The following is a 27,608-nucleotide window of genomic DNA, read 5'->3' as shown; positions in this document are numbered from 1 at the left end:
AGTTTTCCCCAATTCTTTCTTATTAGCCAATTCCAACCAGATGTGTTTGCGACCTCATACTAGAATAGTTCGCGTACCGGATAATTCTGATCCCTAGTATCGTACAGCCACAAAGTAAAGGTACTATAGACAACATAATAAACTGGTCATACGTAGATCTTATCTGGTTGCAATAAGGTTGAGGAATGGTCAGGTAATTGTCAACAATGGTATTTATCGCTTTTGCCGTTCCGTCATAATTGTGGCTAATTGATATGGCCTGGTTCTGTGACAAGTGGTTTCCTAGCTGGATTAGGTTATGCCGGTGTTTAGTTTTTAACCGACTTCAATTTCATAGAAGGAGGAGGTTCTGTATTCGGTTGTGGCTATCTTTTTTTTTTTTTTTTTTCTATGTACGTTCACCGATTACTCCGAGATCCGTAGTCCGATTTGAGTAATTCTTTTTTTGTTTGAAAGGAGCTACCTCCGAGTTGGTCCCATTTTAATTTGGTTCTGTTCTGATGATGGGATCCATGAGGAATTGAGGGAACTCCTCAATTTTAAAAGGCACATGCATGATGTTTTGTGCGTTTTCTTAAGCAACTCGAGCATTTTCTCCCGAAAACCACCAATTTGATGAAGTAGACCTGATGATGATTATTATTTTGATGATAATGATGATGATTTCTTTAAATGTAAGTATGTTCAGCGATTACTCCGGCACCTGTGATCCGATTTGAGTAATTCTTTTTTTGGTTTGGAAGAAGTTACCTCCAAGGTGTTTCCGTATTATTTTTGGTTCTGGTCTGATGATGGAATCCATGAGGAATTGAGGGAACTCCTCAATTTTTAAAGGCACGTGATAAGTAATTTCGGGGTTTTCTAAAGTAACTCGAGCATTTGCTTCCGAAAACCACCAATTTGATGTACTGCAACTGTAGCCTTACCACGAGTTTGACATTGACATATTCGCTAACGTCTTATGCATCTAAATGTAACTTTTTATGCATCTCGCTCACACTAAGGTTAGTACAAGCGAGATGCATAGGAAGTAAGTTACACACATGCTAGCGAATATATAAATGTCAAATTCGTGGTAAGCTGGTAAGGCTACTGATCGGGGGTTAGGGTTAGGAGTTAAGGGGTCAGGGATTAAGGGGTCGGGGAATGGCGGTTGAATGGTTGCTGGTTCAGGATCGAGGGGTTCCTGGATCAGGGGTTGATGTGCTGTGAGGTTGAGTGATCGGGGGGCTGAGGGATTGGGTCAGTGGCGGGGCGGGCGGATGGATTTAGTTGACAGGAATTATAATTTCCCATACGGACTCGAGAAAATTCCTGATTACTATTTACTAAAGTAATAGGTGCACGAATTTAGTGTTAAACATGATCTTGTTTTTCATTCATGCGTCGCGCTCTTAACAATGCGTTAATACTAAAAATGGAAAAATAAAAACTTTTTACAAAAAAAAGCAAACCGACTTCAAAAAGGATGAAATAAAATATTATCCTTTTTGAAGTCTATGCGTTACCAACTGATATGTTTGAAGTCGGTGCCAAGCCAAGTAGTAACAATACCAGACAAAAATAATCAGCTTTATGGCTATAAATCCCATTAGAACTGTACTAATAACTATTATAAATGTGTAAAGAATTCTGTCTGCCTCTTTGTCGCCTTTTCATGGCTAAATAACTGAACCGCTTTAGGTGAAATTTGGCAAGAAGGTAAATTCCTTGAATTGTTTTATATTTTGAAATGTAGTCCTCTGGATAAGGGACGGGAAATAACTCAGTCCCAATCCCACACTTGCGTGCTATAGACTCGAGCATTAGTAAGAAATGCTCTTTAAAAAATACGACGGCAAAAAAATGCATTTATATTTACACTAATGTGCCGACAAACATGGTACGGACTGCGCCAAGAAGGTTTGATCGTGTGTTCTGAGGTGTGTTCTCAGGTCCAGTCGACGTCAATGATATGTTTACACTTTTGCACCTTACTCCTTTGTAATAAGGCGAAAAGTGTAAACATATTTTTAACGTCGACTGTACCTACAGAAAGTACGTTCATTGTCGTCGTGTAAGGCAATCCAACGTAGGTAAATCCTTATCGAATTGCACCAAAGTCATGGTATGCTTCAAAATTGGCTTGGCACCGACTTCAAACATATCAGTTGGTAACGCATAGACTTCAAAAAGGATAATATTTTATTTCATCCTTTTTGAAGTCGGTTTGCTTTTTTTTGTAAAAAGTTTTTATTATATAAAGTGATAATTCTAATTGATTTGTGGATACCTTATAAAATTGTTTTTTTGTACCTTAAACTTGTTTTTACACGTAGTACTTACATACCTACCTTCAAACTTACAATTATACTACTTGTCTGGTTTCTGCGATAGTATATTGGTATCTATTGCCGACAAAAAAATGTACCACAATGTACGGGGAAAAAGCCTACTCATAGAAAAAGAATAGGTATAGGTATACCTTGCCTTTGTCTGGTCGCGGAAAGTATCGTAACAAATAGGAATTAGCACAGAAATGCTCCGTCCGTTACTTTCTTCCCTGCTTTTTCCAGCACGGCTACCACGAGTTGGCGTGTGACATTTACGTCTGCGTGAACTCGATTGCATTCCCTCTTTATCGCACCAATACATAAGTGTGAGCAAAATGGACTGCGATCGAGTTTACGCAGTCGCAAACGTACACATCAAGTGTCAAATCGTGGTACGACTACTGATTGTGACGTTGGAGCATTTGAAAACCAATTTTTTGTGTGAAGTTTAGACTTACCGATTCCTGTAATGACGAACTAGCATACAAACTTTCTTCTTTTATATTAAATAATGTACTTTAATGCATCATCATCATCATCATAACTTAAGAGCTTTGCTCTTGTCGGTGGAGTAATCGCCAATTATTTCTTTCTTGTGCCAGTCTTTTAATTAACTTTAATGCATATTGTACTTTAATAAATGTAAATATTTTTAATACCGTTTCACTTTTGTACTGATATGAGTTACACGTTCCCAGTTAGTTCGTGTTAAACTTCACTACATCTAAACTAAACTCGACACCATATTAGCTAAACATTCCAACATAACATATGAAAAGATATCTATTAACAGTTAACATATGTAACTACGACATAAGCTAACTCAACGCTATTTGATACGCTGTTAACATAACTTACACATAAATAACTCAAAATAGTTTCACCTTTAACGCAATTACAGTAGAGTTCTAATTCGCGTGACATTAATTCCTTATGTTAATATCTCCGTAGACTATTATACAAGAATGTTTGCCGCTATCATTTGAATTGGCATTTAATTAGACATTTGAATCACATTGGAACATTGCCTAGCAAACGTTAGATGCCGGGTGCAGACACACCGCATTAGATTAGTTAAACCATGCCTAACGATTCAATTAAATATTAGAAAACCGGACAAGTGCGAGTCGGACTCGCCCACCGAGGGTTCCGTACTTTTTAGTGTTTGTTGTTATAGCGGCAACAGAAATACATCATCTGTGAAAATTTCAACTGTCTAAATTATTACGGTTCATGAGATACAGCCTGGTAACAGACAGACAGACAGACGGACAGTGGAGTCTTAGTAATAGGGTCCCGTTTTTACCCTTTGGGTACGGAACCCTAAAACCAGAACAACGGCTTTGTTGATCGTTCCGAAGCAACGGCAAAAAACAAATGAAAGTTAACCGCCATATTGTTTTCCCGTGACGTCACTCTCCTTAACCCCGTGACCTCGTTCAGACCGCATTCCGTCACGCCCGTAGGGTCAATTTCTACCATGGGGGTTACGTTTTGTATCGAATATGGTAAAACTAATAACAGAAAACAGAAGCGGTATTCGAAGTTTTCTCGATTTGAAATCGATTTCAACATTGTACCGCAGTGCATCTCGCACACCTACACACCATCAATAATCTAGGTAAATACCTACCTCTCAAGTGACAGAAAATATAATACTTAGGTACACTTTTGTCAAAAAAATATTTTACTCCGAGGGAATTGAGACGGTGCGTTTAGTTTAGTTAGACACGAGATTGAGAGGCATATTCTTTACAATTGGTTTGTTTTTGCACACGAATTGATGTTCCCATTTTTCTTTAGAACGGATCTACTGATTAAGTTTCTAGATATAAATTTTGTGATTCAAACTATTATCGCCAAATACCTTAATTTTTACTCTGCTACTTATCAAGATTTTATGCTAATCTTTATGCTACTAATGCAGAATAAATAGGTAATACCTCGTTTTCCATGGTCCAATTTCAGTCTCCATCATCAAAATAGGTAAAAGTTTTTGCCCTACACTCTTCACTTTATTTAGTTACACCATAGAGAAATATAGTAAGAATAGAGTGCTCACTCCATACATCAGTTTTGGTACCAAAAAGACTATTATTTTCGCAGTCGACATCTAGCATCGAGTAGCGGAATTGTCAGTACCGCTATTTGATACTAGAATACTCTAGTGTCGCGACTCACGAAAATTGTATTGGACAACAATTTACAACTAATATTAAACGCAGAAGGAGTTGAAAATAGAGTTAATATTAGCTGAAAATTGTTGAGCATTAGACTTTTCGGTCATTACAACATCTATTGTCAAGTAGATGTCGACTACTTGACTCGATGCTAGATGTCGACTACGAAAATAATAGTCATTTTGGTACTAAAACTGATGTATGGAGGGAGCACTCTATGTGTTTTTTTCTCTATGGTTACACATAGAAGCAACATGGAGTACGTGAGTCATCTCCAAACCAAGCGTAGCGACCACCGATGAACCTGAATTTAAATTCACCACGAGTGTTCTACATTGTCCGAGTTGTTTTCACTCCGTTTTTAGGGCTCCGTACCCAAAAGATAAAAACGGGACCCTATTACCAAAGTGAATTTGAAATAGAGGTGGATTGTCAAAGTACATTATGTAGCCACAGTAAATTTACTGCCATCTTTTCGAGCGATGGCGTCATAACTTTGGATTTTTTTCTTAATATAAGGTCACTGTGGCGAAGTCCGGCATACTTTATTTTTTTTCGACTTTGGAGTGATCTAGTTCCGTTAATTATTCACCCATGTTACTGCTTGTAATCGCATACGATGAGGAATTTAATAATTAATAGTTTAGCCTTAGTGACAGATCATTTCAATCACAAATTAAGCAAAAACAATGGCATTTTTTAAAATTCGGCGAGTAGACGGACTTCCCGTGCAGTTTAAGGGAAGTCCGTCTAGTTATGATATCAGCCAATCTATGGGTGCGTATATGTTCGTAGTTAAATTCCTAAAAAGAACGGATCAAGACAATGAAAAGTGTATTTTAAACTTGTTAATATACGGTTCAGATTCGAAATAAACACCATTTTTCTAAAACAAAGGCAAGTCCGGCATATACTACCAAAATGGGGTGGTAAACCTTTTTTGGCAAATAATTAAACATAATTATTTTTTTGATTTCCGAAATAAAAGATCAATAGTAATTTTAAAATGAATTATAATCGTTTCTTTTAATTTACTGAGATCAAAATTTAATAAAGTAACATCATGCGCAAAGTCAGGAGGATTTTTTGATACCGTATCAAATCGTTATAATATTAAAGTCGCAAAAACAGTTGGTAATCTCTGATTTAACGAAAGTCCGGCATATGACGGACTTGCCTTGAACATAATAGACGGACTTTCCAACTTAGTCAAATTTTAATATGATAAATTGTGGAACGTATAATTACAAAACTAAGCTAATTTCTGATATTTTAAAAATAGAATAAAGACAACTGGTTCTTATGCTACCTACGTAGTTACTTTCTGATGCACAATCTTTTCAGAAACTATTTTTAACAATTTTTTTTCGAACGGCTGTCGCACTATGACTTCGAGTTCAAAACACGAAATGACTTGTTGAGGCGGATTGCTCTGAAGTTGGTTGTCACAGCGCCATCTGTTTTACAGTGACGGAACTAGCGCGAAAAACTGGTTAATCGACTGGACTCCAAAGTCGCATACGCCTTCAAATTCAAAAGTTATAACGTGTTGACGGACTTGCCTTGTAGACGGACTTGCCCACAGTGACCTTAACTTTTGCGTTAATTTCAATATTTAACAAATTAACACATAGCAGTGAAAGAATAAGGATCAAAGTCAAATGGCGTTCTAACAGTGTTAATCTTCTGTCGATAGATGGCAGTAAATGTACCGTAGCTACATAATTTACCATGATAGTAACTCTGTATACACTCTATTCTCTTTGCTATTACTAAGACTCCACTGTCCGCCTATCTGTCCGATTGTCTGTCACCAGGCTGTATCTCATGAACCGTGATAGCTAGACAGTTGAAATTTTCACAGATGATGTATTTTTGTTGCCGCTATAACAACAAAGACTAAACACAAAATAAAATAAATACCTATTTAATTGGGGCTCCCATCATACAACAAACGTGATTTTATTGCCGTTTTTTGCATAATGGTATGGAACCCTTCGTGCGCGAGTTAGACTCGCACTTGTCCGGTTTTTTTAAGTTACGTGTCAAGAACAATACGGGGCAGTACAAACAGATAAAGCTATGCAAGTAGGACGGCAAACAGGGACGGGTATTTGGAAATAAAACACCTGCTCCCGCGTATGTTACGTGTGGGAAAAGGAATAGGAGAATAGCGATTTTTAATCATGAACTCGACAGCGTTCAAAATACGGTACATTAACCTTTGAACTTCGTAGAACGCATTTAACAGATGTGCAAGACCGAAGTGATCCCGTAAGAGCTCCATCTACCAAGTTTTGTACGGAGCTCTAAAAATACACAAACACTTTAATAGCTTGTTAGTGACCCTGCTCAGCTGGCTGACATTTATATGTCTCGTTCTGACATAAGATCTTTTAATCTTTTTGCCCCGTCACGCATAATAGTTGGCAACAGCCATTGGAACACTCATTCAATGTATACCGTATTCAGTTCAATAAATCCCAAATGCTAACTAATTTTTGAACGGCTGTCTTGGCTATTTATTATGCTTGGCCTGCCCCACTATGCATAAAAGCTGTTAAATGTACCTATAGGCCCCGTGCATGAACTATAGGGGGCAGCATAGGAGCCGTCAGATTTTTGGCGCCAGGCGTAAATGTATTATTTATGCTTCCGATGTAGCCCACAAGATGGCGAGCCTACTATGCAAAAGGAAACGTACCGACCAGAACGGTAGATGGTAGCACTTGCTTTGGCAATGTGCACATATGTTTCCGATTCAGGCCAAAAGATGGCAGACCCCCTAACGCGCACACACATAGCTGCACACTTCGCCCAGTTCCCACAATATAAGTCATTTTGAGCTAAGTTCCTGTGAACACAGGTCGATTTGTGTAAAATTGTCTTACCTATAATATTCAATTTGATTAAATGCATAATGTGAAAACTAAGTGAAGTTCGCCCATTACATTCGTAACTCGCTCCCTCTCGTCCCGTGTCCCACAAAACTATAATGTCGGTAAATATTTGAAAACATATATGTGGTGGTAAACGTGGTGTTGCTTACCTTGAAAGCAAGAGTTCTGACACGGCCCCGATCTTTGGAATGGGCACGGGAATGATTTCTAACATTTGGGTATACCTAAATATTTAAACAGGGCGAATAGAAAATATGTCCTCATTTTTGTCTATTTTAATACTTACTGGTAAATAAGCATGGCCCACCTGATGGTATACGGGCACCACAGCCTATGGACGCTTGCAACTACGGTTATGTCACATGTGCGTTGTAATTTTGGGAGAATTCAGTCACATTTTACTCAAAATCAAAAGAAAGTCAACCACAGGTTAATCTGTCTTCAGCCCTTAAATTACTTTATTCCTAAAAATTTCACATTTTTCTATCTGAATGTGTTGCGACTGTTTTACTAAGGCCCACTTGCACCATCCCAATAACCCGGGGTTAAGCGGTTAAACCGTTAACCTAGTGTCAAACTGTACTGGTAACCATGGTAACTCCAGGTTTAACCGGTTAACCTCGGGTTAGTAGAATGGTGCAAGTGGGCCTGTGTATTTATTATTTATTAACAAGCTTTTATTAGGGCGACCTGTATGTAACTATGTAATGGAATCTAAGGTAACTAATTTAACCATCTTCTAAGGATCGTAGCGTCATGAAAATTGGCAGCTGTATGTAGTTCTGATGACAATACAATAATATGGTACTGTCGAACTGATCTGATGATGGAGACAAGAGGTGGCCATAGGAACTCTGTGATGAAACAACGCAACCTAATTGTGTTAGGGGTTTTTAGAATTGTCTCGATGAGTATTAGTTGTCTGTCGTAAGAAAAGTACGGTCAGCGATAAAAGCTTGTACCAAAAATGAAATTTTTGCCAAAAACTTATTACTGTTAATGCCAAGTAATATCATTTTGATACAAAATCAAAATCGCTAAGCTCACCTACCAAAATTAGCAAAACAAAAACAAAACAAATAACCTACTAAAGTGTTTGAGGGTTCATCTATTTTTTTTTGTTTCACTCGGTATTCAAATAGTTAATCCAATATAAACTATTTAAACGGATTAAACTTATAACTTATTCACTATCACAGCCACATCCACCGTGCCGGATGGACGAGGCTTAAGATAGACACTTGAGCTTTTAAAATAAACTTTTAAGTTCAATAGCTCTGGAGTGCAGGAAATAAGTTATTCTAACTCTATTGAGACGGGTTAGGTTAGGGATTGGTAACGGAACAGAATACATAATAGTACCAGGTACAGTTCCCTCTATAACAAAACGCGTATATATATTATTACGACAGATATGACCGCAAACCGCAAGGTGGCGCAAGCGCGAACAGGCGTCCGACTGTTGCGGTGCGCGGCAATTACTACTGCTAGACACCAAAATTGGTGTTGGCCGCATGTACTTGTAGCGACGCGACGAAATCGCGGAGTGAGCCACGCCTGGTAACAGTGAAAATACATTGGAGCATTAAGCAACTAAAAGGCCACGCCAAAAACGCACCATCTAGCGGGAGCCCGGGAGACACTCCTCACTTCGGTCGAACTCGGCTCCGTTCGGCTCAGCATTGCTCCGAGCAATTATTAGGGTTGGCACGACTTGACTTCCTTTTGCGTGCACGACCACAGATAAGATAATCACTCTAATTTTGGCAACCCTAAATAGCCGAAAAGGATAGTGCCATATATTAGAAAGGGATAGCATGATTCGACCCTGAACCGCTGTCAAACTTCGGGTTTGTAGGAAGTGTCCTTTCTGTACGATAGCACTCAAGCATTTAGAGCCAGGTTTCGTAACAAAATCTCAAACTTAATTCCCATTTAGTCTTAGCCAGTAATTAGAGATAATTGCACTAATGTGTTTTAAACTAATGCGGCCATTACACTAATGAAGTTATCAGCAGTTAGTGAGTGTTGAAACCCATTCAGTGTTCCGTTCATTCATACATGTTCATTCGATTTCCGCACGTTCTTAGGCAGTTACCACACCATCACCGGATCTAAAACTACATCAGTGTGATAAATTTATAATCGCCTTAGGATCGTTAATGGTGCTCCCACATTGGTATTATAAAATGTTAAAAAACATCGTGTGACCGGGCCAATATAAAATACACTATCACTACTGTCATCTGGCCATTTGGTCAATACATACATACATATAATCACGCCTATTTCCCGGAGGGGTAGGCAGAGACCACGGATTTCCACTTGCTACGATCCTGACATACCTCTTTCGCTTCCTTCACGTTCATAACATTCCTCATACACGCTCGCCGGTTTAGAATGCTCTTGAACTGGCTTTTCTTCAGGATTTCCCGGATCTGATCAGAGAAAGTCCGCCGAGGTCTACCCCTTCCAACTCCCACTTCTACTTCGCCTTATACACTCTCTTTGTTAGCCTTCTTTCACTGATTCTTTCCACGTGTCCAAACCATGTCAACATACCTTTCTCAATTTTTAGTCAATATCTCAATAAACGCTCTGGATAAAAATATTTGCATTCATAAATTAATGTGTGTACGTCTGTTTGTTTCAGAAGCGAGACACTCGTTGGAGCGACGAGATGCCGATGTGGACTTCTTCCAGGATGACCCAGGCTCCGACAACGAACAGAATGACGAAGGAGGTATAGTTTGTCAAAGGACTGTCTCATTTCAATCATAGACAGAGAGAATCATACTATCTTACTATCTTTGTCTTACACTAGTACTAGCACCCAAAAGAACAGGATGAGCATAGTTTTCCTGGTTCTTACTGACTGACAAATTGGTTTCACTAACTATAAATGGGCATTTTCATGTACTTACCATTAACGGTCGGTTAGCAATCGTCACAAAACTGACGGTCAATGTCAAACAAACCCCATACATTTAGTCAGGAATGTGACGGTTAGACTTTACAGAAACACGACTTAAGTCGCGCTTTATAAAGTACAAGTTAAATTGAAAATGCCTAAATACGTATTTCAAATGCCATTTTTCTGACCTGCTAATTAGTTGAAGTTCTACCTAAGGTCAATGCCGCCAAAATATATATATCAATCAATCAAATATATATCTTATATCTTTGGGGAATTCCCGAACGTAGTTTTTATAACCGTTGGTGACAGCGTACCGTCTGCTTTTGACTGCTGGAACTATAACTAATAACTATTGCTACAGATGAAGTTAATGATAGTTTAAAGGTTTAGTTTAAACCACTATTTGTATCTATATTTAGCGCGAGATGGCGCTAAATAATTGAATGAGTTCTCAAGTAGCTGTTTCGCCTAATTGAAAAGCGAGATTGCCCACGATCAAACCTCAATCGCTGGTCAATTTGTAAAAGATAATAAAAAAACTACGTACATAAGTAATTCTTTTTTTTAATGAGTATTTTATTTGATTGCAGACGATGAGGATGGGCCAGTTCCGAATGCCACCATCCTCACCAAGCCGGAGGTTTATAAAGTGCCTATAGGAGGAAGGCCAGTAGGGGTGCGGTTGGAGTGCAAAATCGACATCCCAGGTAAGGATAAAATTGATTTGATGACGACCGGACTGGTCTATTTTATTAAACGTAAAACTTCTACAACATGGGTAATGACGTATAAAAAATAACACTTGCACTGCGTGTGCGATCAAAAGCGTTGCAGACTTATCTTGGTCTATCTCTAACATGCTTTGCGCCACTTACACCATCACTCGCCCGGGGTTAACCGGTTAAACCTGGAGTTACCATGGTTACCAGTACGATTTTTCACTGGGTTTAACCGTTTAACCCCGGGTTAGTGGGATGGTGCAAGTGGCCCTTAGTAGATGACCTATTACCACATAAATGCATGTTTAAATTTAGTGCCAGAAAATCAGGGGTTTAAGACATGTTCAAGGGAACGTAACCATGGCAACGAGTGAGAAGAAAAGGTGCGTTCACCCATCTCTTAGGTAATACATGTCATCTATTTTGATTTATAACACTTATAATGCAGTCGTCCCGCTGTCTAGCAGCCATGACAGTTAGCCGGACGCGCGTGAGCATCACGTTTGGCGCCGGACACGTTCCATCGTCAACATTTGACAATTCATAACCTCTATTTCATAAGGCTTAAGGCTCACCTCTGATCAATCAAGGGTGTCTCTATTAGTACCATCGTTCGTACTGTTAACTGATAATAGTGATAATACATAACTCGTATTTCAAAAGCTTTAAGGATCAACTCTGGTCAGCTAAAAATGTTGCTATCGCGCGCTCACAGTTTTGGCGCCACCGGATCTGACATGTTCATGTTGCGTCACTTTTATTACCGGTGAATAATTGATCAGCACACTCCTGACTAAAGATAGACCTTAATATCTTTGAAATAAGGTTTTAAAATTGTCAGTTAATATTGTGGACGATGGAACATAGTTTAACGACATTTTTATGCTGATTTTGGACTTCCTCAACCTGGGTGACACAATAGACGCCACTAATTTCCGATTCCTCTGATGAAAAATAATCAGGGGAAGTCCAAACGCAACATTTTATATATGTAGGTAATGAAAATAAATAAATAAATGCTTAAGACCTCGCGAACATCCGTAGGCCCGCCATTTTGAATGCCAATAACTGAATCGACAAAAAATAGGCGCTACGCTACGGAGCATAAAGGCCTGTGCACACCGGCTTGCGTGTGCGTGACGTGCACATACGTGTGCGCTAAAATGTTGGAGCCGCACACGCACACGTCACGCAAGCGGTGTGCCGTCTCTCATAAGGATCTGTATACTACATAGAAGGTAGGATTGTATAGAAGTGGTGTACGCGTGCCACCGTGAGGGACAAAACATACGCAAATGCGACACTGTGATTGGTCGAATTCATTTGTTGCCCACCATTATCCATACTAAAAAAAAGGTGGGGAACAAATAAAATGTGAAACTGTGACAAGGACAAACAATAATAGCTCTTTCGCTGCTACTCCTACTGAAAGATACATAAGACTATCCCGTTCTGTAAGTTACCCCCACCACTCATGCCAGATCCAGGTACAGTAGAGTCCGGTTAGTACGACTTCGCATATAACAACCAACCGCTTATAGCGACGTAAGTATAAGCACTTGGTTGGTTTTAGTACAAGCTACTATGAAAGTACAACCGTTTATTACGACTCCGCTTATAACGACCAACCGCTTTTAACGAAGGAAATTGACACAAAATCCGCCCGTCAAGTCCGGTTACAACGACGAGCGACGTAGTTTTTACAAATAAATTGTTGGTAAGAAGCTTACTCCGTCCCGCGCACCGAACTCCCTCGCCCCTTTGCCTATACGCAGTAAGATGAAATAGTCATGTGAATTTACGTAATCTTGCAAACTAAATAAAACCCAATTCCCAATATTCAATTGAGCTTAAACTTCACGTACATAATTATGTATGTAAGTTGGGTGACAATGCAATATTTTGGTAACTTCGAGCTGATCTGATGCTGGACACAGGAGGTGGCCATAAGAACTGTGTCATAAACAGACATCGTACATTTTGCAGCATTTTTGGTGCATATGTCATAAAACAACGCATCCTAATTGAGTTTGGGTTGAAATGTTTGACAAAAAACTTATTTAATATTTGATTGTCGATGTACGATTGTCATCTTGATTAGATTCCTTTTTATTTTACGGGATTCGGGTAATTTGCGGATGATTGAGTGAGTACGCGTACCTACAAAAGTGGCTGTCTAACTAAACACACAAGTCTCTGCATTTAAGACAAAGTGTTGTAAATAAATATTTTAATGGAAATGTTTTTTTTTCTTTGATTGTTGCATAAGTATTAATAAATACAAAATGATGTAATGTTTTGATTAAAAAAATATTAAAATTGGCAGTTCGTTTAGTACGACGTCCGGTTAGTACGACGTAATATCGACGGTCCCTTGGGCGTCGTTATAACCGGACTCTACTGTATATCCTAGATTCATGGTATACTACAACGCCGCACGCGCACGTACACGTCACGCACACGCAGCCGGTGTGCACAGGCCTTAAATGATTGGCACGTTGGTTCCATATTTCCACGCACCCAGGTTCGATATTATTATTCATATTATGAATATCAAACCTGAGTGCGTAGCCAACGTGCCAATCGTTTACACTCCGTAGCGTAGCGTCGTCATATCTCTCTATCACTCTTCCATATTAGTGCGACAGTGGCAGTTACATTTCGTTGTTTCGGAGCGTAATCGATTGGCACGCTGGCTTCGCACGGGTTAACAAATTAATACACCTTAACCTTCCTCAAGAATCACTCTATGATACGTGAAAACCGCATGAAAATCCGTTCAATAGCTTTATCGCGAACAAACACACAAACACACAGACAGACGCGGCGGCGGACTTTTTAATAAGGTGTAGTTAGTGATAGTGATTTTTGCCCAAGCTGAACCGGAGGTCTTCGCATTCGCTCGATCTCTAATTTAATCATAACTTCTGCTTATTGTTTCAGATACAATGGTAACCTGGATGAGAGGAGACATAGGCCTGGTAGTGCTTGGTACACTGATGGCTGATCCGACAAAGTATCAGAAGTAAGTACCTACCTACAGTGGCGTAGCTAGGGGGGGGCGGCGGGGGCGGTCCGCCCCGGGTGTCACCCATTTAGGGGTGACACCCGACCGTGAACATCAGTAGCGCCACCTATAAAAAATCGTAAAATGTAAGCTGTAAATCCTGAGCTATTTAACATAAATTACAATTACTCTTTTTAAATATATTTTACAATTTTGATTGAATTTTGGGGTGACACCCACAATTTCCGCAGCGGGTGCCACCCATGCTAGCTACGCCACTGCCTACCTATACTATATTTAAAGTTAACGCCTGCTTTTTTTGTTTCCGCAATAATGCGTAATGTTGTACAGATGTAGTGCATAATTGTTTTCCATCGTATTTTCTCGGAAACGTTCGTATTTGTTATGCTACTTCAGTCAACCTCAGTACTTTTTAAACCGAGACTGAAATAGCAAGACACCTTCGTACGTTTCCGTGAAAATATGATGGAAAGTAGGTAATTATGCTACAATAGTACCTAGTTTTAATGATAAAAATATAAGACCGACCGTCAGTAAATGAGTCAACTCGGGACTTTTCTCGTACTTTAATATTCGTTTCTTTTTTCAACTAAAATTTTTGGTGGCCTATCACCTTAGCCTATCACACGTCATCGCCCACCGATACACAACTGGCAGACGCCTGGATGTACCTAAGTAAAGTTACATAGGTTACTACCTATCCGGATATAAAAAGTAAATCATATTTTTTTTTACAAATTGTCCCAATGACACCTGATTTTAATTACTTATTGTCTATCACAAGTGTTTTTCCAACTGTGGGTCGCGACCCCCTGATGGGTCCCGAAGCCTCTGCCAGCTTTAAGACAATACAAAAATGAAATATTTTGTTTAAACTAAAACTCGCGTCATGAAAAAGTTTAAAAAACACTGGTCTACCATAATACTAAATTACGTAGAGTTAGACCGCGGTAAGTCTGCAACGACTATGACAGCACATGCAATGCAAGTGTTATTTATACGTCATAATTTTATAGAAGTTTGACGTTTAAAATAACATTTGCACTGCGTGTACTGTGCTATCAAAATAGTTGCAGACTTATCTCTCGGTCTGACTCTACCTGTGTGTGGTCTGGCAGGCTAGTTACATTCAATGATAATATATATGATCTTAATTTAAAATGTATTTCAGGAGCGGCACCGACCTCATCATCAACAATGTGACGCAAGCAGACGCTGGTGGTTACCAGTGCAAGGTTGAACAAACGCCTCCCGTTCAAATTGAGCATCAAATCGAGACTGTCCAATCTGCTCAAATTACGAGTAAGTTCATACAAAATTACAATACAGTATTTTTTAGGGTTCCGTTACCAAAGGGTAAAAACGGGATCCCTATTACTAAGACTCCACTGTCCGTCTGTCTGTCACCAGGGTGTACCTCATGAACCGTGATAGTTAGACAGTTGAAATTTTCACAGATGATGTATTTCTGTTGCCGCTATAATAACAAATATGTACTAAACACCTCCCACACAAAAAACGTAATTTTTTTGCCGTTTTTGCGTAAGCTACGGAGTTCGTGTGCGAGTCCGACTCATACTTAGCCGGTTTTTTTTAATTATCCAGTTTAAAAAGGAAAATGGAGGTTGACGTTCAAATTGAGCCATAACTCTACTCGTACTGTCCCACAACACAACATGTATGATGTAAGTAAAAGCGAACTACATAATAGACGTTCAGGCAGCAGTGATTGCACGGTAAGGGTTTTTTTGCTAAGCTTGGCTAAAAACTACCATCGTCGTGCAGAACAACGGTGACGACAATTTTGTCGTGTAGTCAAGTTAACTTTATCGTAAAAAAAATTGACAAAGTGTCAAAAGAATCTTTTATATATTTTCATTACGTTGCTGAATTTACAAATGCCAGTTTTTCTTTTTAGGCATGCCAACTTTACACATGCCAGTTTTTCTTTTTAGGGTTCCGTACCACTTCTTCCTCGCGTTATCCCGGCATTTTGCCACCGCTCATGGGAGCCTGGGGTTCGCTTGACAACTAATCCCATGATTTGATGTAGGCACTAGTTTTTACGAAAGCGACTGCCATCTGACCATCCAACCCAGAGGGAAAACTAGGCCTTATTGGGATTAGTCCGGTTTCCTCACGATGTTTTCCTTCACCGAAAACGACTGGCAAATATCAAATGATATTTCGTACATAAGTTCCGAAAAACTCATTGGTACGAGCCGGGGTTTGAACCCGCGACCTCCGGATTGAAAGTCGCACGCTCTTACCGCTAGGCCACCAGCGTTTAGGGTTCCGTACCCAAAGGGTAAAAAGGGACCCTATTATTAAGACTCCACAGTCCGTGTCTGTCCGTCTCGTCTGTCTGTCACCGTCTGTCTGTCTGTGAAATACATCTTATGAACCTGTGACAGTTGAAATTTTCACAAATGATGTATTTCTGTTGCCGCTATAACAACGAATACTAAAAAGTACGAAACCCTTGGTGGGCGAGTCCGACTCGCACTTGTCCGGTTTTTTGTAATACCTAATATACCTATACCCTATATTCTTGTTAAATACCTATTCGAGATTCGAGATAGGGTACGTGAGCCATCTAAGGGCGCACCAGAGAGTGGATCAGCTACACTCTAATAACACGAGATAAAAATTGCCTACTCCAGAGCACGTAGTCGCTGTGGCCGAAATTGGTCAGGAGTGCATCATCATCATCAATAGGTACCTATAGGTACTTATATCTAAGTTTATATTTGGACTTAAGTAAAGAAAGTAAACATATTTATTATTTTATTTTCAGGCATCACAGCTTCAGACGATGGCAAACCTGCCCCAGGAGCCGACCTTACCCTAACTTGCACTGCCACCGGCATGCCCGCTCCGAAGATCATTTGGTCGAAGTTGGTCAACGGACAGGTTAGTTAAAATTTTTTTCCGAGGAGGATATTTTCCATAAATGTTTTTGCTAACTTGTTAATAGCTACCCAAAGGTGGAGAGTATGGAGATCCGTTTAGCCAGACGACCGCCAATTGTTTATATTACATACTTACGTCTACTTTTAAATTTGTGTTATTAGATGTACAATAAATAGTAGGTACTGTTATGACAACAAAAGACATTCAGCAATTTGGCATAAGATTAGATGGGGTAAGAGAAACACCGGGACAAGAGAAACACTTGCAGGGAATCGGGAATCGCCATAGGGACCGTGCGCGTTGGAGAGTCTGCCATCTTGTAGCCTGAATCGGAAACATATGTGCACATGTACATTGCCAAAGCAAGTGCTACCATCTAAAACCGTTCTCTTCGGCACGTCTCTTTGTGCATAGTAGGTTCTGCCATCTTGTGGGCTACATCGGAAGCATAAACGACACATTTACGCATCGCGCCAATAATCTGACGGCTCCTATGCTGCCCTCTATAGTTCATGCACGGGGCCTATAGGTACTGTTTCTCTTGCCCCGAGCAAAATAAAATAGTTTCTCATGCATCACTTGTCCTTAGACTTAATTCCTGTTCTGATCCATATATACCTAATAACCACGTGTCTATTATTATTATATATATTAGAGAAATGGCATCTAGGACCTTTGCCAGAGTCACTTCAACTAAATTACATATGTTATAGCAAATTATACTTTATTATGGATGTATGGATTACGTACAAGATGGTGGCAGGAGTCTCCCGCGCCTGTTAGGTACTCTTATCGTTATTAATTAATATTTTATACCTTTAAAGTTTAAACGAATAATTCTTGTTTATTTATTTATATGTATATTTATTTTTATATATATTTCGGGGATCTCGGAAACGGCTCTAACGATTTCGATGAAATTTGCTATATGGGGGTTTTCGGGGGCGATAAATCGATCCAGCTAGGTCTTATCTTTGGGAAAACGCGCATTTTTGAGTTTTTAGGTCTTAATCTCTGGGAAAACGCGCATTTTAGAGTTTTTATATGTTTTCCGAGCAAAGCTCGGTCTACCTCCCAGATATTCGTTATTAATAACCGTCTGTCAAATCGAACAAGTCCTTTATTATTCGAAATTTTGTTGTAAGTACTGTAAAGAATCACTTTTTGAAATTGCGGGCGGTTGGTAGTTTATAATTATTATAATAATCAAGTATTATTTATTATATTACAGAACGCAAAGATCGGTGAAGGCGCCGTTCACACCATCAAGAATGTGAAGGTGGAAGATTCTGGAACGTACTTCTGCTACGCGATGGGCAGCAACAACGCAGACACGAAGACTGTTGATGTCTCTGTTAGAAGTATGTATTCATAAATTCTTCATCTCTTTCGTGCTATTATGTGCACAGCTTGTTCGTGGTGGTAAGTGTAAGGCCTGAGTGGATGCTCAAACAAAACAAACAAACAAAATTCGAAGCGGAGCGTTCGGCGGGGCGTGCAGCGTGGCGTCGGGCTCACAAGTGATTTGAGCAGCGTGCACTAAGGCCGCTCCTATACGTTTGCATTTGTTTAACATGCACGCTCGAGTTGAGCGTGCAGCGCTCAACTCGAGCGTCCACTCAGGCCTTACATTATGGTATTTCGGCAGTTCCATGGGAATCTGCCGAATCCTACACCAGAACAGGTGATGCAGCAAAAAACTGGTTTTATAACGATTCTATATAAAGTGTCCCATAGCTGGGCAAAGGCCTCCTCCCTAGACTTCCAATCCTCCCGATTAACTACAGCATCTGTCCAGTTGCTGAGAAATGCGTCCAAGTCGTCCCACGATCTGCTCTTAGGCCCATCATGCCGGCGTTTACATTGTGGCACCCACTCCGTGGCTAGTTTAGCCCACCTCTGTGGGTGCATACGGCGTACATGGCCCTGCCCAGTCCCACTTTAGCCTGGCGGTTTGACCCCTTTCTTTGGAAAACCTAAGAAAGAAAGTTTAGTATTTTGCAACTCGTTAAGGGACAACCAAAAACTGTTGTGTATCTAAAAATATTATATTTTTTAAAAGTTATAATTATTATGTAGGTATGTTAGTCTGTCTGGTATGTTATGTATCTATAGGCCTTTGTTGCCTGACAATAAATGATTTGTGACTATATTCAATCTTTGGAAGGCATAATAATAAATGTCCTTTACAAGTCCAGCAAGTACCTAGACTTAGCCCACGAGATAACCGCTATGTGGGATGTTGACTCGACGATCATTGTTCCTATAGTCGTATCAGCGAACGGTCTCATAGCGAAGAGTCTCGACCAACACCTAGAGAGACTCTCGCTGGGTGGTTGGATCAAGGGTCAGATGCAGAAGGCGGTAATTTTGGACACGGCGCGTATAGTACGTCGATTCCTCACTCTGCGGCCCTGACCACCGGCAGCTTGGACCCTGCCCCGCTGCCGGCGGCACCCTAGGTTAGGTTTTTTATAATGTGTTTATATATTTTTGTTATGTTTTGTAAGTGTTTTTATATTTTACTTTTATACTCACATTGTAAAACCCTAACCTAAGACCCTAATTGAATAAAGAGAATAATAATGTCCTTTAATTAATAAAATAATATACAAATAATTTTTGAATTGATCCCCAGTTCTACATATAAATGAATAGTTAAATTCAGTTGTCTTTATTGATTCCAGGGAAACCTAAGGTGCACGTGCACCGCGCCGTTATCAACTCGGCCATCGGCGTCGAGGCCCTCATGAGGTGCAACGTCCACGAACAAGAACCGTGAGTGTTTTTGTTACTATTTATTTTGCAACAGTGTTGACAAGTTGTTGTCAGCCCTCAATGATAAGGTAGCAAAAAGCTACATAAATCCATATATAAGCAAAATACGTGAACTCGACGCGGCGCAGGAGGGTGGAGGCAGCGGGGCATTGAACGGTGCAAGATTCCCCGCCGCCGCCACTGAAGTCCAACAGACTTATTCAAGATTTTGCTAGTCGCTCGGAGCAGTTCGAACGCGAACCACCGCTCACACTGTATAATACCTCTGCACGCTCGCCGCCCACCATGACATTTGTAGCGTCAGCGTCGAGCGTCACGGAAGCGTCACCCGAGGGCCACGAAACGCGCGCTCAGAGCGTCTGGTGCGTACGTTTGGCTGTCGGGTAAGTCTGATATCATATACTTAAGCGCCTAAAATTTAAGAAATCAATCCTAAATATTCTCTTGGCAGGCGTCGGGATCGGAAATTCAATCTTGTTCGTACCAACCAACTTTCTCGGGATGTAGTGATGGTGATGACACCTGTATATATATTATACATTTGCCAAGATATTTAAAGATAAAACTTTAAATTTCTTGGCAAATGTTTCTCACTGGAATTGCTCCGAATTTCCGAGAAAAAGTATTTACATATTTATAATTATAAACTGGCGTTAAGCTCTTTATACCTTTACCTACACATAGAGTTCGTTGGTTGACAGAATCACAATTAGGTGGTTCAAGCATTAAAATCTTTATATCTTTACAAATAGAGTTGTTTTTCGGTTGACAGGGTCACAATCAGGTGGTTCAAGGGTGACCAGGAGATCGACTGGTCGCGGTACACCACGCGAGGCACCGAGTCCAACTTAACTGTGACACCGCAGTCGGACGCAGACTTTGGCACCTACACTTGCAGGGTAAGTTTCTTTTTAAACGTAAAATAGGAGTGATTTTCGCAGTTTTTATACTTAACACTTTTACCAGAAATTACTTTTTGAGGTTAGCTGCAAAGTTTACGATGGCAAATCTAATTTCTGCTGAAGATGGCGCTGTATGGGTCGTACATTATGTGGTTGGTAACACTGGTGAATCCTAGGATTTACCTACCACATAATGTGCCTACCTGAGGTGACTTTTGACAATCCAATCCCCATGACATGACAATACAGCGCTATCTCACTTCAGCTGTCAAACTCAGACTTTACGATTTCTTAGACTTTACATCCTCTGGCAGCATCAACAACTTTTTGCTAAGAATCTGAAGCTCACCTTAATATCCTTGTAATAATAACAATAGTACGCCGAGTGGACCCCAGACTCCCCAAGTTACCCGTGGCATAATGCCGGGCATAATAATGAGTCTGGTAATATTCAAGACCCTGTCAACCGTCTACTAATGAGACCTATTATTCTTTTCCAGGCCGAATGTGACTTCGGCACTCACCACCGTTCCATCGAGCTGGTCGAGACGCCTGTAGTGGAGAGGCTAGAGTCAGACGGCAGCAAACTGTCGTGGTCCGTGCACTCGCACCTGCCCCTCACGAACATCGAGATACAGCTCATTGATACTGTTAACGTAAGCAACTCTTTCTTTTTGATGTATAGTTTTAGACAGTGGGCAACGGAGCGTTACGGTCTGGCCACGACAATGCGCGACTGACTTCAGCTAAGGCGACAACCATAGGTTGGAGCGAGACACAGCGATCGGACATTTTGTTCCCACCTATGGTTTTCGCCTTAGTCGAAGACTGTCGCGCAATGTCGTGGCCAGGCCGTTAGGTGGGGCGTGCAGCGTTGCGTGGAGTGTCTAACCTAAGGCTGCGGTCTCCTTGACCACACGCCGACGACGTCCGGATGCTATACACGGCGGACCAAATTCATCCGCCGCGGATGGCAACCGGCATTCAAATACAGCAATATGGCATCCATTGTAAATAATTGAGCTGGCTACTAAAGATAATATGGCCCACTTATAATGTTTGACCAGTAAACCAGGTGCAAAACCTGTTGTGATTATGGAAGAGCGGTGCCTCCTAGCACAGGTTATTTTGTAAATAACTTACAGAGAGACACCAGCATACATTGTAAAATATGTAATGGTTTAGAATGACATAAAGAATTTTGAATTTGAATTTTGAATTTAGTTTATTTAAAACGAATAGGGATGTTTTTTCACTGCTTCCACGTAACTTACCTTCCTTCCACTCGAGCAGTCGGGACGCAGAAGCGGTCCGCCTTCACCTTGGCGCCTTTTCAACTCCGGGCAGTCGAGCCACGCAGGACGAAGCTCCTTACAATGAAGATATCCGACGTGGAACGGAACACATAATACGTTTTTCAATAACCAAACTTATCATCATTTCAGGGCACCTTGAAGAAGTTCGACGTACCGGTGCCAGACCACAAGACACACGAATACGACTTTACATACGTGGTGAACTCAGTGGAACCTGGACACTACGACGCGGTGGTAAAGGTGGAAAACTCGAAGGGCATGGGCGAGAACAGCCAAGCGGTTGAACTTAAAGAAGGTAATGTTTTTGCCAAATTATGGTCTGATAAGCCAACTTTGTCAGTAGAAAAGGCGCAAAATACAAAATGTGTATGAACTGTAATTTTAAAATTTGCTTCCTTTTATGACAAGGTTGGATTGCAAGACTACCTACCTATTATTTTTATTTTGTCGTTTTGTTTTGTTTTTTGATTTTTACCGTAATACTCGTATTTGTGTTTTAATCTCACCTGCACAAAATTAATAGTCACATCTTTTAAAATTAACAAAGATATTACGACATTATCATTAGTAATTATGATCATAGCATATATATAATTTTCCATCCACACTCAAAATTATACATGTATTTTTAATGCTGCCGCGTTAACTATTAAATATACATCCATATATATATATATATGCTCTTTAAAAAATCGGCAATATGTTCTAAAATTCTAACCAACTAAACTACGTACAAACACATGATTAACATCATGGGTTCCTAACCCTAATTCTACCATCAAAAAGTTTAAAAGAAACATTAAAGTCAAACGACACGTAGTGTCTTCCGATACCCAAAAAGCTCATCAAAACAATAACATAACTTATTCATATCTGTCTGCACGTAGTCATTTACTTTAAAAACATATGATATCATTCATCATTTTACCACATTTAAAGCATGTTTTTTTTTTTTGTTTTTAATTTATTTATTTTTCTTCAATTTTAGTTGAACAAGATCCTGAACGTATCCAGGAAGCGAGAAGTGAGTATCTTTTACTTTATTTACTTTTTTTTTTTTGTGAAAGTAACCAATTTCATCCTAATCTAAATACTTATTTACTTATTAATTGAATCATGACTGATAACAGCTTTTTTAAGCTTAGGAAAATGTAAAAGTGGAAAAAGTGAGACTTGGGTGAGACTTGAACTCACGGTCTCTGGAAGACAGAATTTTTCCAATTTTAAATTTATTCTAAGCTTAATAGCATCGTTCGCAGACGTTTCTGCTTGTTAAAAATTAAAAACAGTTTTTTCAGTTTTATTTATTTAAAATATAAACCATATACAACTTTAGAAATTTTAAGGCCATACCACCTCATCAAATACCGTCTGAGCACATAAAGGCAACCGAGGTCAACTTAGACATTATGTGGCAAAAAGAATCCCTCTAACCTAACGTATAGGTGTCTGCGTATTTTACATTGGTCTACGTTTGCCCAACACATATTATGTTTTTTAAACACAAACGAATACGCATAACCTCAAAATTTTGTATTCCTCACACAAATTGTATAGGTATAGCGATTCGTCATCATCATCTTGCTAGGCCTTGTTCCCATTTACTTGGGGCCGGCCTTCCCTGTTCTTTTCTTCCATTCTGCACTCAAGTACAAGGTTGGCATATATTGAGATCTTTCAGGGCTCGCTGAACCGTCGAACATAGCTATAGCGATTACATATATTATATTTTCGAAAATAGCTCTAACCTTTAAACAACAAAATACGTGATAATTCTCTAACCCCCTTATTCATAAACGTTTACTGAAGTTGACAAGCCGATAATAATCGTTTGTCCCTTTCCGACGTATTGGTATAATGGAAAGGGATAAACGATTATTATCGACTTGTCAACTTTAGTAAACTTTTATGAATAGGAGGTAATTCTAAAACTTTTTCCATCATTATTTCAACGATAACTTTTATAATTTCAGTGGGTCCCTCGCCCGGCGCGGCGCACGCCCACCACCCGACGACGGCGCTCATCTCCACCGTCCTCATGTACCTGCTTGTACGGATGCTGTAAACGTATTAGTCCCTTTAGTATTCTTGGTTCGTGGTAAACACACTCGCACCATTGTTCGAGCTGGGTTAGTTTCCTAAAAATGCACTTTCATTATAACAACTGACGCCACAGCCTTAGGTCGCACAAAAGTTACAGAGATGTTGAATAAGGGCCTAACGCAGCGGACATCGAAACATTTTTTTTTGCCTCTATCACTCGAATACGCAAGAGCGATGGAGAGTCAGGCCGCGTAGCCAAAATACCAATCGCTTACGCTCCGTAGCGATCGAAACGCAACTGTCACTGTTGCACTAATATGGAAGAGTGATAGAGAGACTCAAAGCGTTTCGTTGTCGAAGCGATAGCGATTGTAACCTTGGCTAGGCCGGCAGATAAAGATACCGAAATTTCGACATTCGATCTCACATCGTTGGAACGGTTCGCATAGATAGGGCTAAGTAGTTTTTATACATCGTCAAACTCATATAAGTTTTTACTACTTTGAATAATGAAAGTGCTAAAAATATGTCCTTTTCACTATCCAATACAACCTTATGTTACATTAGAAAACTCATTTAATTAGGTAACTAATTAGTGATTACCGCACATTAAAGTACAAGTTTTTTTTTCTAATGCAACATACGATTGTTATGAACTTTTTTTTTTCGTATTTTCCATAATTGGATAACTTAATTCGCCTACAGGAAACTAGCCGTTAAGGCTTGTAAGAATAGAAAATTGGAATGGTGTCAGAAATAGGATTGTTTACCTTACAGCTAAAATTGTAGCGCTTATGTATTACTATCTATTTATATTTTTACTGTTTGTAGAATGTACAAAAATATTTTTTGTATATATTTTTGTGCGCGCATTTTTTTTTATTCTAATGATACCACTTTTGTAATCGAGCTTTTAGTATCTTTTTGCATTTGTGTTTAATTTTCGGTATTTAAACATTTTGTACAAAAATATAGACACCGTTTTTGTGTTTCAACTACCTACTTCAATGTGCGTGTATTAAAGACAAATCTTCGCTATAATCAAACCGTTGTATAAGAACGAAGCTGTCTGTAAGTTTTATAAGTTATCGCGTACCTATTATTTTCAAAACTATATGTGTAACTCTTTTTCTATTTCCAATATTAGGTACACGTATGTTGACATAAGTAGAAGAAACACCAATAAGTATACTTATTTACCAAGGTACTTTAAAGTGTAAGATTAATACATTATTTTTTGTAAAAAATTGATAGCAGAGATACTTAAAAATTAGCAGGTTACATTTAAGTTAATCAATTTTAAAAAAGAAGCGAGTTTTAAACATGTTGTAAGTACAATATTGTACAACCAATGTAAATATTATTTTTAATATACGTTCAGTAGGTACACTATTTTTATTAGTTTTAATTTTCGACTTCTTATTTACTCCTCTTTCACTAATTAATATTAATACAGAAATATGTACAATTCAAATTGAAAGAAGTCGTCGTTCTCACAGTTAATTAAGCTTTTTAGTGTTTTAATGTTAGGTAATTATTACCAAAGTGTAATTAAGAATGACGTTTAGTTTATTATATAAGTTTATGTGCAGGTCGTATGTACTTCATTCAGAAATATAATCAAATATGCTTATTGTGAATTAAGAATGGATCGATTTTTCATAGGCTAAATTTTAAATAACTTCTTTAAATGGTTGAACGATTTAAAGAAGTTATTTAATTACAAATACTTAATCAAATAATAATAAAACATATAATGCTGTTATTCACTAGCTTTACACAAATGTAAATGTTAAATAATACAAGTCATACCGTCGCTGCCATAATATTATACAAACAGTAATCGAATAATGTAATTAATTATTAACTAAGATCTATATTACCAGTAAAATAACTATTATTATAAATATTATAATACAATGTGCCTGTAATTTATACAAATCAATAGTTCCAGTTAAGGTGCTTCATAGTCCTTTTTATACAAAATAATCTTCCATTGTTTATGATAATAATAGTAAAATATTACCTACTAGTCTTATTGTAATTCAACAGTTCTTAATTACTTTGGATATAATAATTATTATAGTTAAATAACTTAAACTGTTGGTATATCCAACAGTGAATTAATTAAACAAACATTGTATTTATTAAGGATGTTTCCAGTGCTTTTAAATAATTGGGTAAAATTATAAAATTGCATTTAAAAAGCGAAGACATTATAGGACGAGACGATAAAAATAAACTTCGATTAAACAATGAAATGGTTAGGATTAAGACATTTTGTTTTTATCAATTGCTAAATTTGATTTATAAAGTAACCATATTAATGTTTTCACATTACATAAAATAAGCAGCATTTATAAAATTTATCTCGTCTGAGCCAAAATTTATACAAAATTAAAGTTAAATGTGCCTTAACGCTAAAAAAAGACTTTCTACATAAATACGGCCAGTTTTATTAAAAATATAATGTAACACTTCTCGATTATTTTAATTGGTTTAATAGTAGTTTATGTGACTGCTACATAATGAAAGGCATTAAAATACGAGTGTGGGTTTATGAAACGAATGAAATGAGTTTCATAATAGTATCACGCGAGTGTTTTAATGCCTAATTATGTACAGTTACATACACTGCTTTATCTACACACATATTATAAACTTTCTATGATATATTCACTAACCTCATATTACAGCCGACATTGGGGCACTTTCCTCTCTGTCGGAACTCGCGGATATGAGCTGGCGTCTCCGAAATATCTTTATCGTACATTTTACACGAAACTTTTGTTATAGTTACTTTAAAAGCAACAAAACAAATTATTTTTTACTTACAATCGAATTAAAAGATAAACTGTACGTCAAATGGCGGCAAATGAAAACTTTTTTCACGCATGTCACGCATCCGTAGTTTTTTTTTATTCAAGGACAAACTAGAGTCGGGGTCGATTACCATATCGTCCGATACCAACTTACAAGCGAGATTTGTCAATATTGTATGCAATTGTCATTTGATTTCGAATAAAACGTCATATCGACTGATATTAGAATAGGGGTCAAATCAAATTGCTTTTTTTTTTTCAGAGATGTTCGAAATTTGAATGTCATTACCAAATCGATTTTGATATAGTAATGAAGCTATTACCACATTTTCACAGATAAGAAATTTGCTGTAACAAAACAGTTTATCGTAATGTGGGCCATTATTTACGGATTTTGAAGGTATCATAGAGAGTTTATGATATGTGTGTAGATAAAATAATATACCGTACGATGTCTACGGACATATTAGGCACTAAACATATGTCATCCATTAATTACGTCACACGTTTAGTGGCAGCAAGGCAGGGAGGGGGTCAAGAAAATGTGACATGTTGTGACAAACTTTGTGACGTCACTTTTACTTCATCTGTGACCGAAAATAGTTTTGATTTATTTTTTTATTCGCTATACAGTTAAATAATTAATGTAATTTTTATTTCTAATCGGTTTCGTGTTATAAAATTTCGAATAGATATTTTATACTAAAATAATGATACCTAATTCGAATTGCCGATTTCGTTGAAAACAAAACTGACAAATATGTGACGTCACACCAGG

At 38.6% G+C, this 27,608-nt stretch overlaps 1 protein-coding gene across 2 annotated transcripts in view; it reads left to right on the top strand.

The window, feature by feature from the left end:
* The window catches only part of LOC134801826 (igLON family member 5-like), a 241,042-nt gene extending 215,735 nt beyond the window's left edge, over positions 1 to 25,307 (top strand). Inside the window, exons 3-14 of one of the 2 annotated variants that reach the window (XM_063774456.1) lie at positions 10,046 to 10,135; positions 10,900 to 11,016; positions 13,972 to 14,053; positions 15,228 to 15,358; positions 16,854 to 16,969; positions 18,201 to 18,330; positions 19,657 to 19,747; positions 20,520 to 20,646; positions 21,150 to 21,305; positions 22,095 to 22,260; positions 22,954 to 22,989; positions 23,939 to 25,307. In XM_063774456.1, coding sequence (XP_063630526.1) covers positions 10,046 to 10,135; positions 10,900 to 11,016; positions 13,972 to 14,053; positions 15,228 to 15,358; positions 16,854 to 16,969; positions 18,201 to 18,330; positions 19,657 to 19,747; positions 20,520 to 20,646; positions 21,150 to 21,305; positions 22,095 to 22,260; positions 22,954 to 22,989; positions 23,939 to 24,030 — 1,334 coding nt within the window. In that variant the 3' untranslated portion in view covers positions 24,031 to 25,307. The remainder of the gene's footprint in view (positions 1 to 10,045; positions 10,136 to 10,899; positions 11,017 to 13,971; positions 14,054 to 15,227; positions 15,359 to 16,853; positions 16,970 to 18,200; positions 18,331 to 19,656; positions 19,748 to 20,519; positions 20,647 to 21,149; positions 21,306 to 22,094; positions 22,261 to 22,953; positions 22,990 to 23,938) is intronic. The other variant, XM_063774458.1, reaches the window with a different exon arrangement.
* Positions 25,308 to 27,608: the final 2,301 nt, after the last annotated feature.

This window comes from Cydia splendana, chromosome 23 (assembly GCF_910591565.1).
Source record: "Cydia splendana chromosome 23, ilCydSple1.2, whole genome shotgun sequence".
NCBI lineage: Eukaryota > Metazoa > Arthropoda > Insecta > Lepidoptera > Tortricidae > Cydia > Cydia splendana.
The sequence above is the reverse complement of the archived record's forward strand: the minus strand, read 5'-3'. Positions and strand labels throughout refer to the sequence as shown.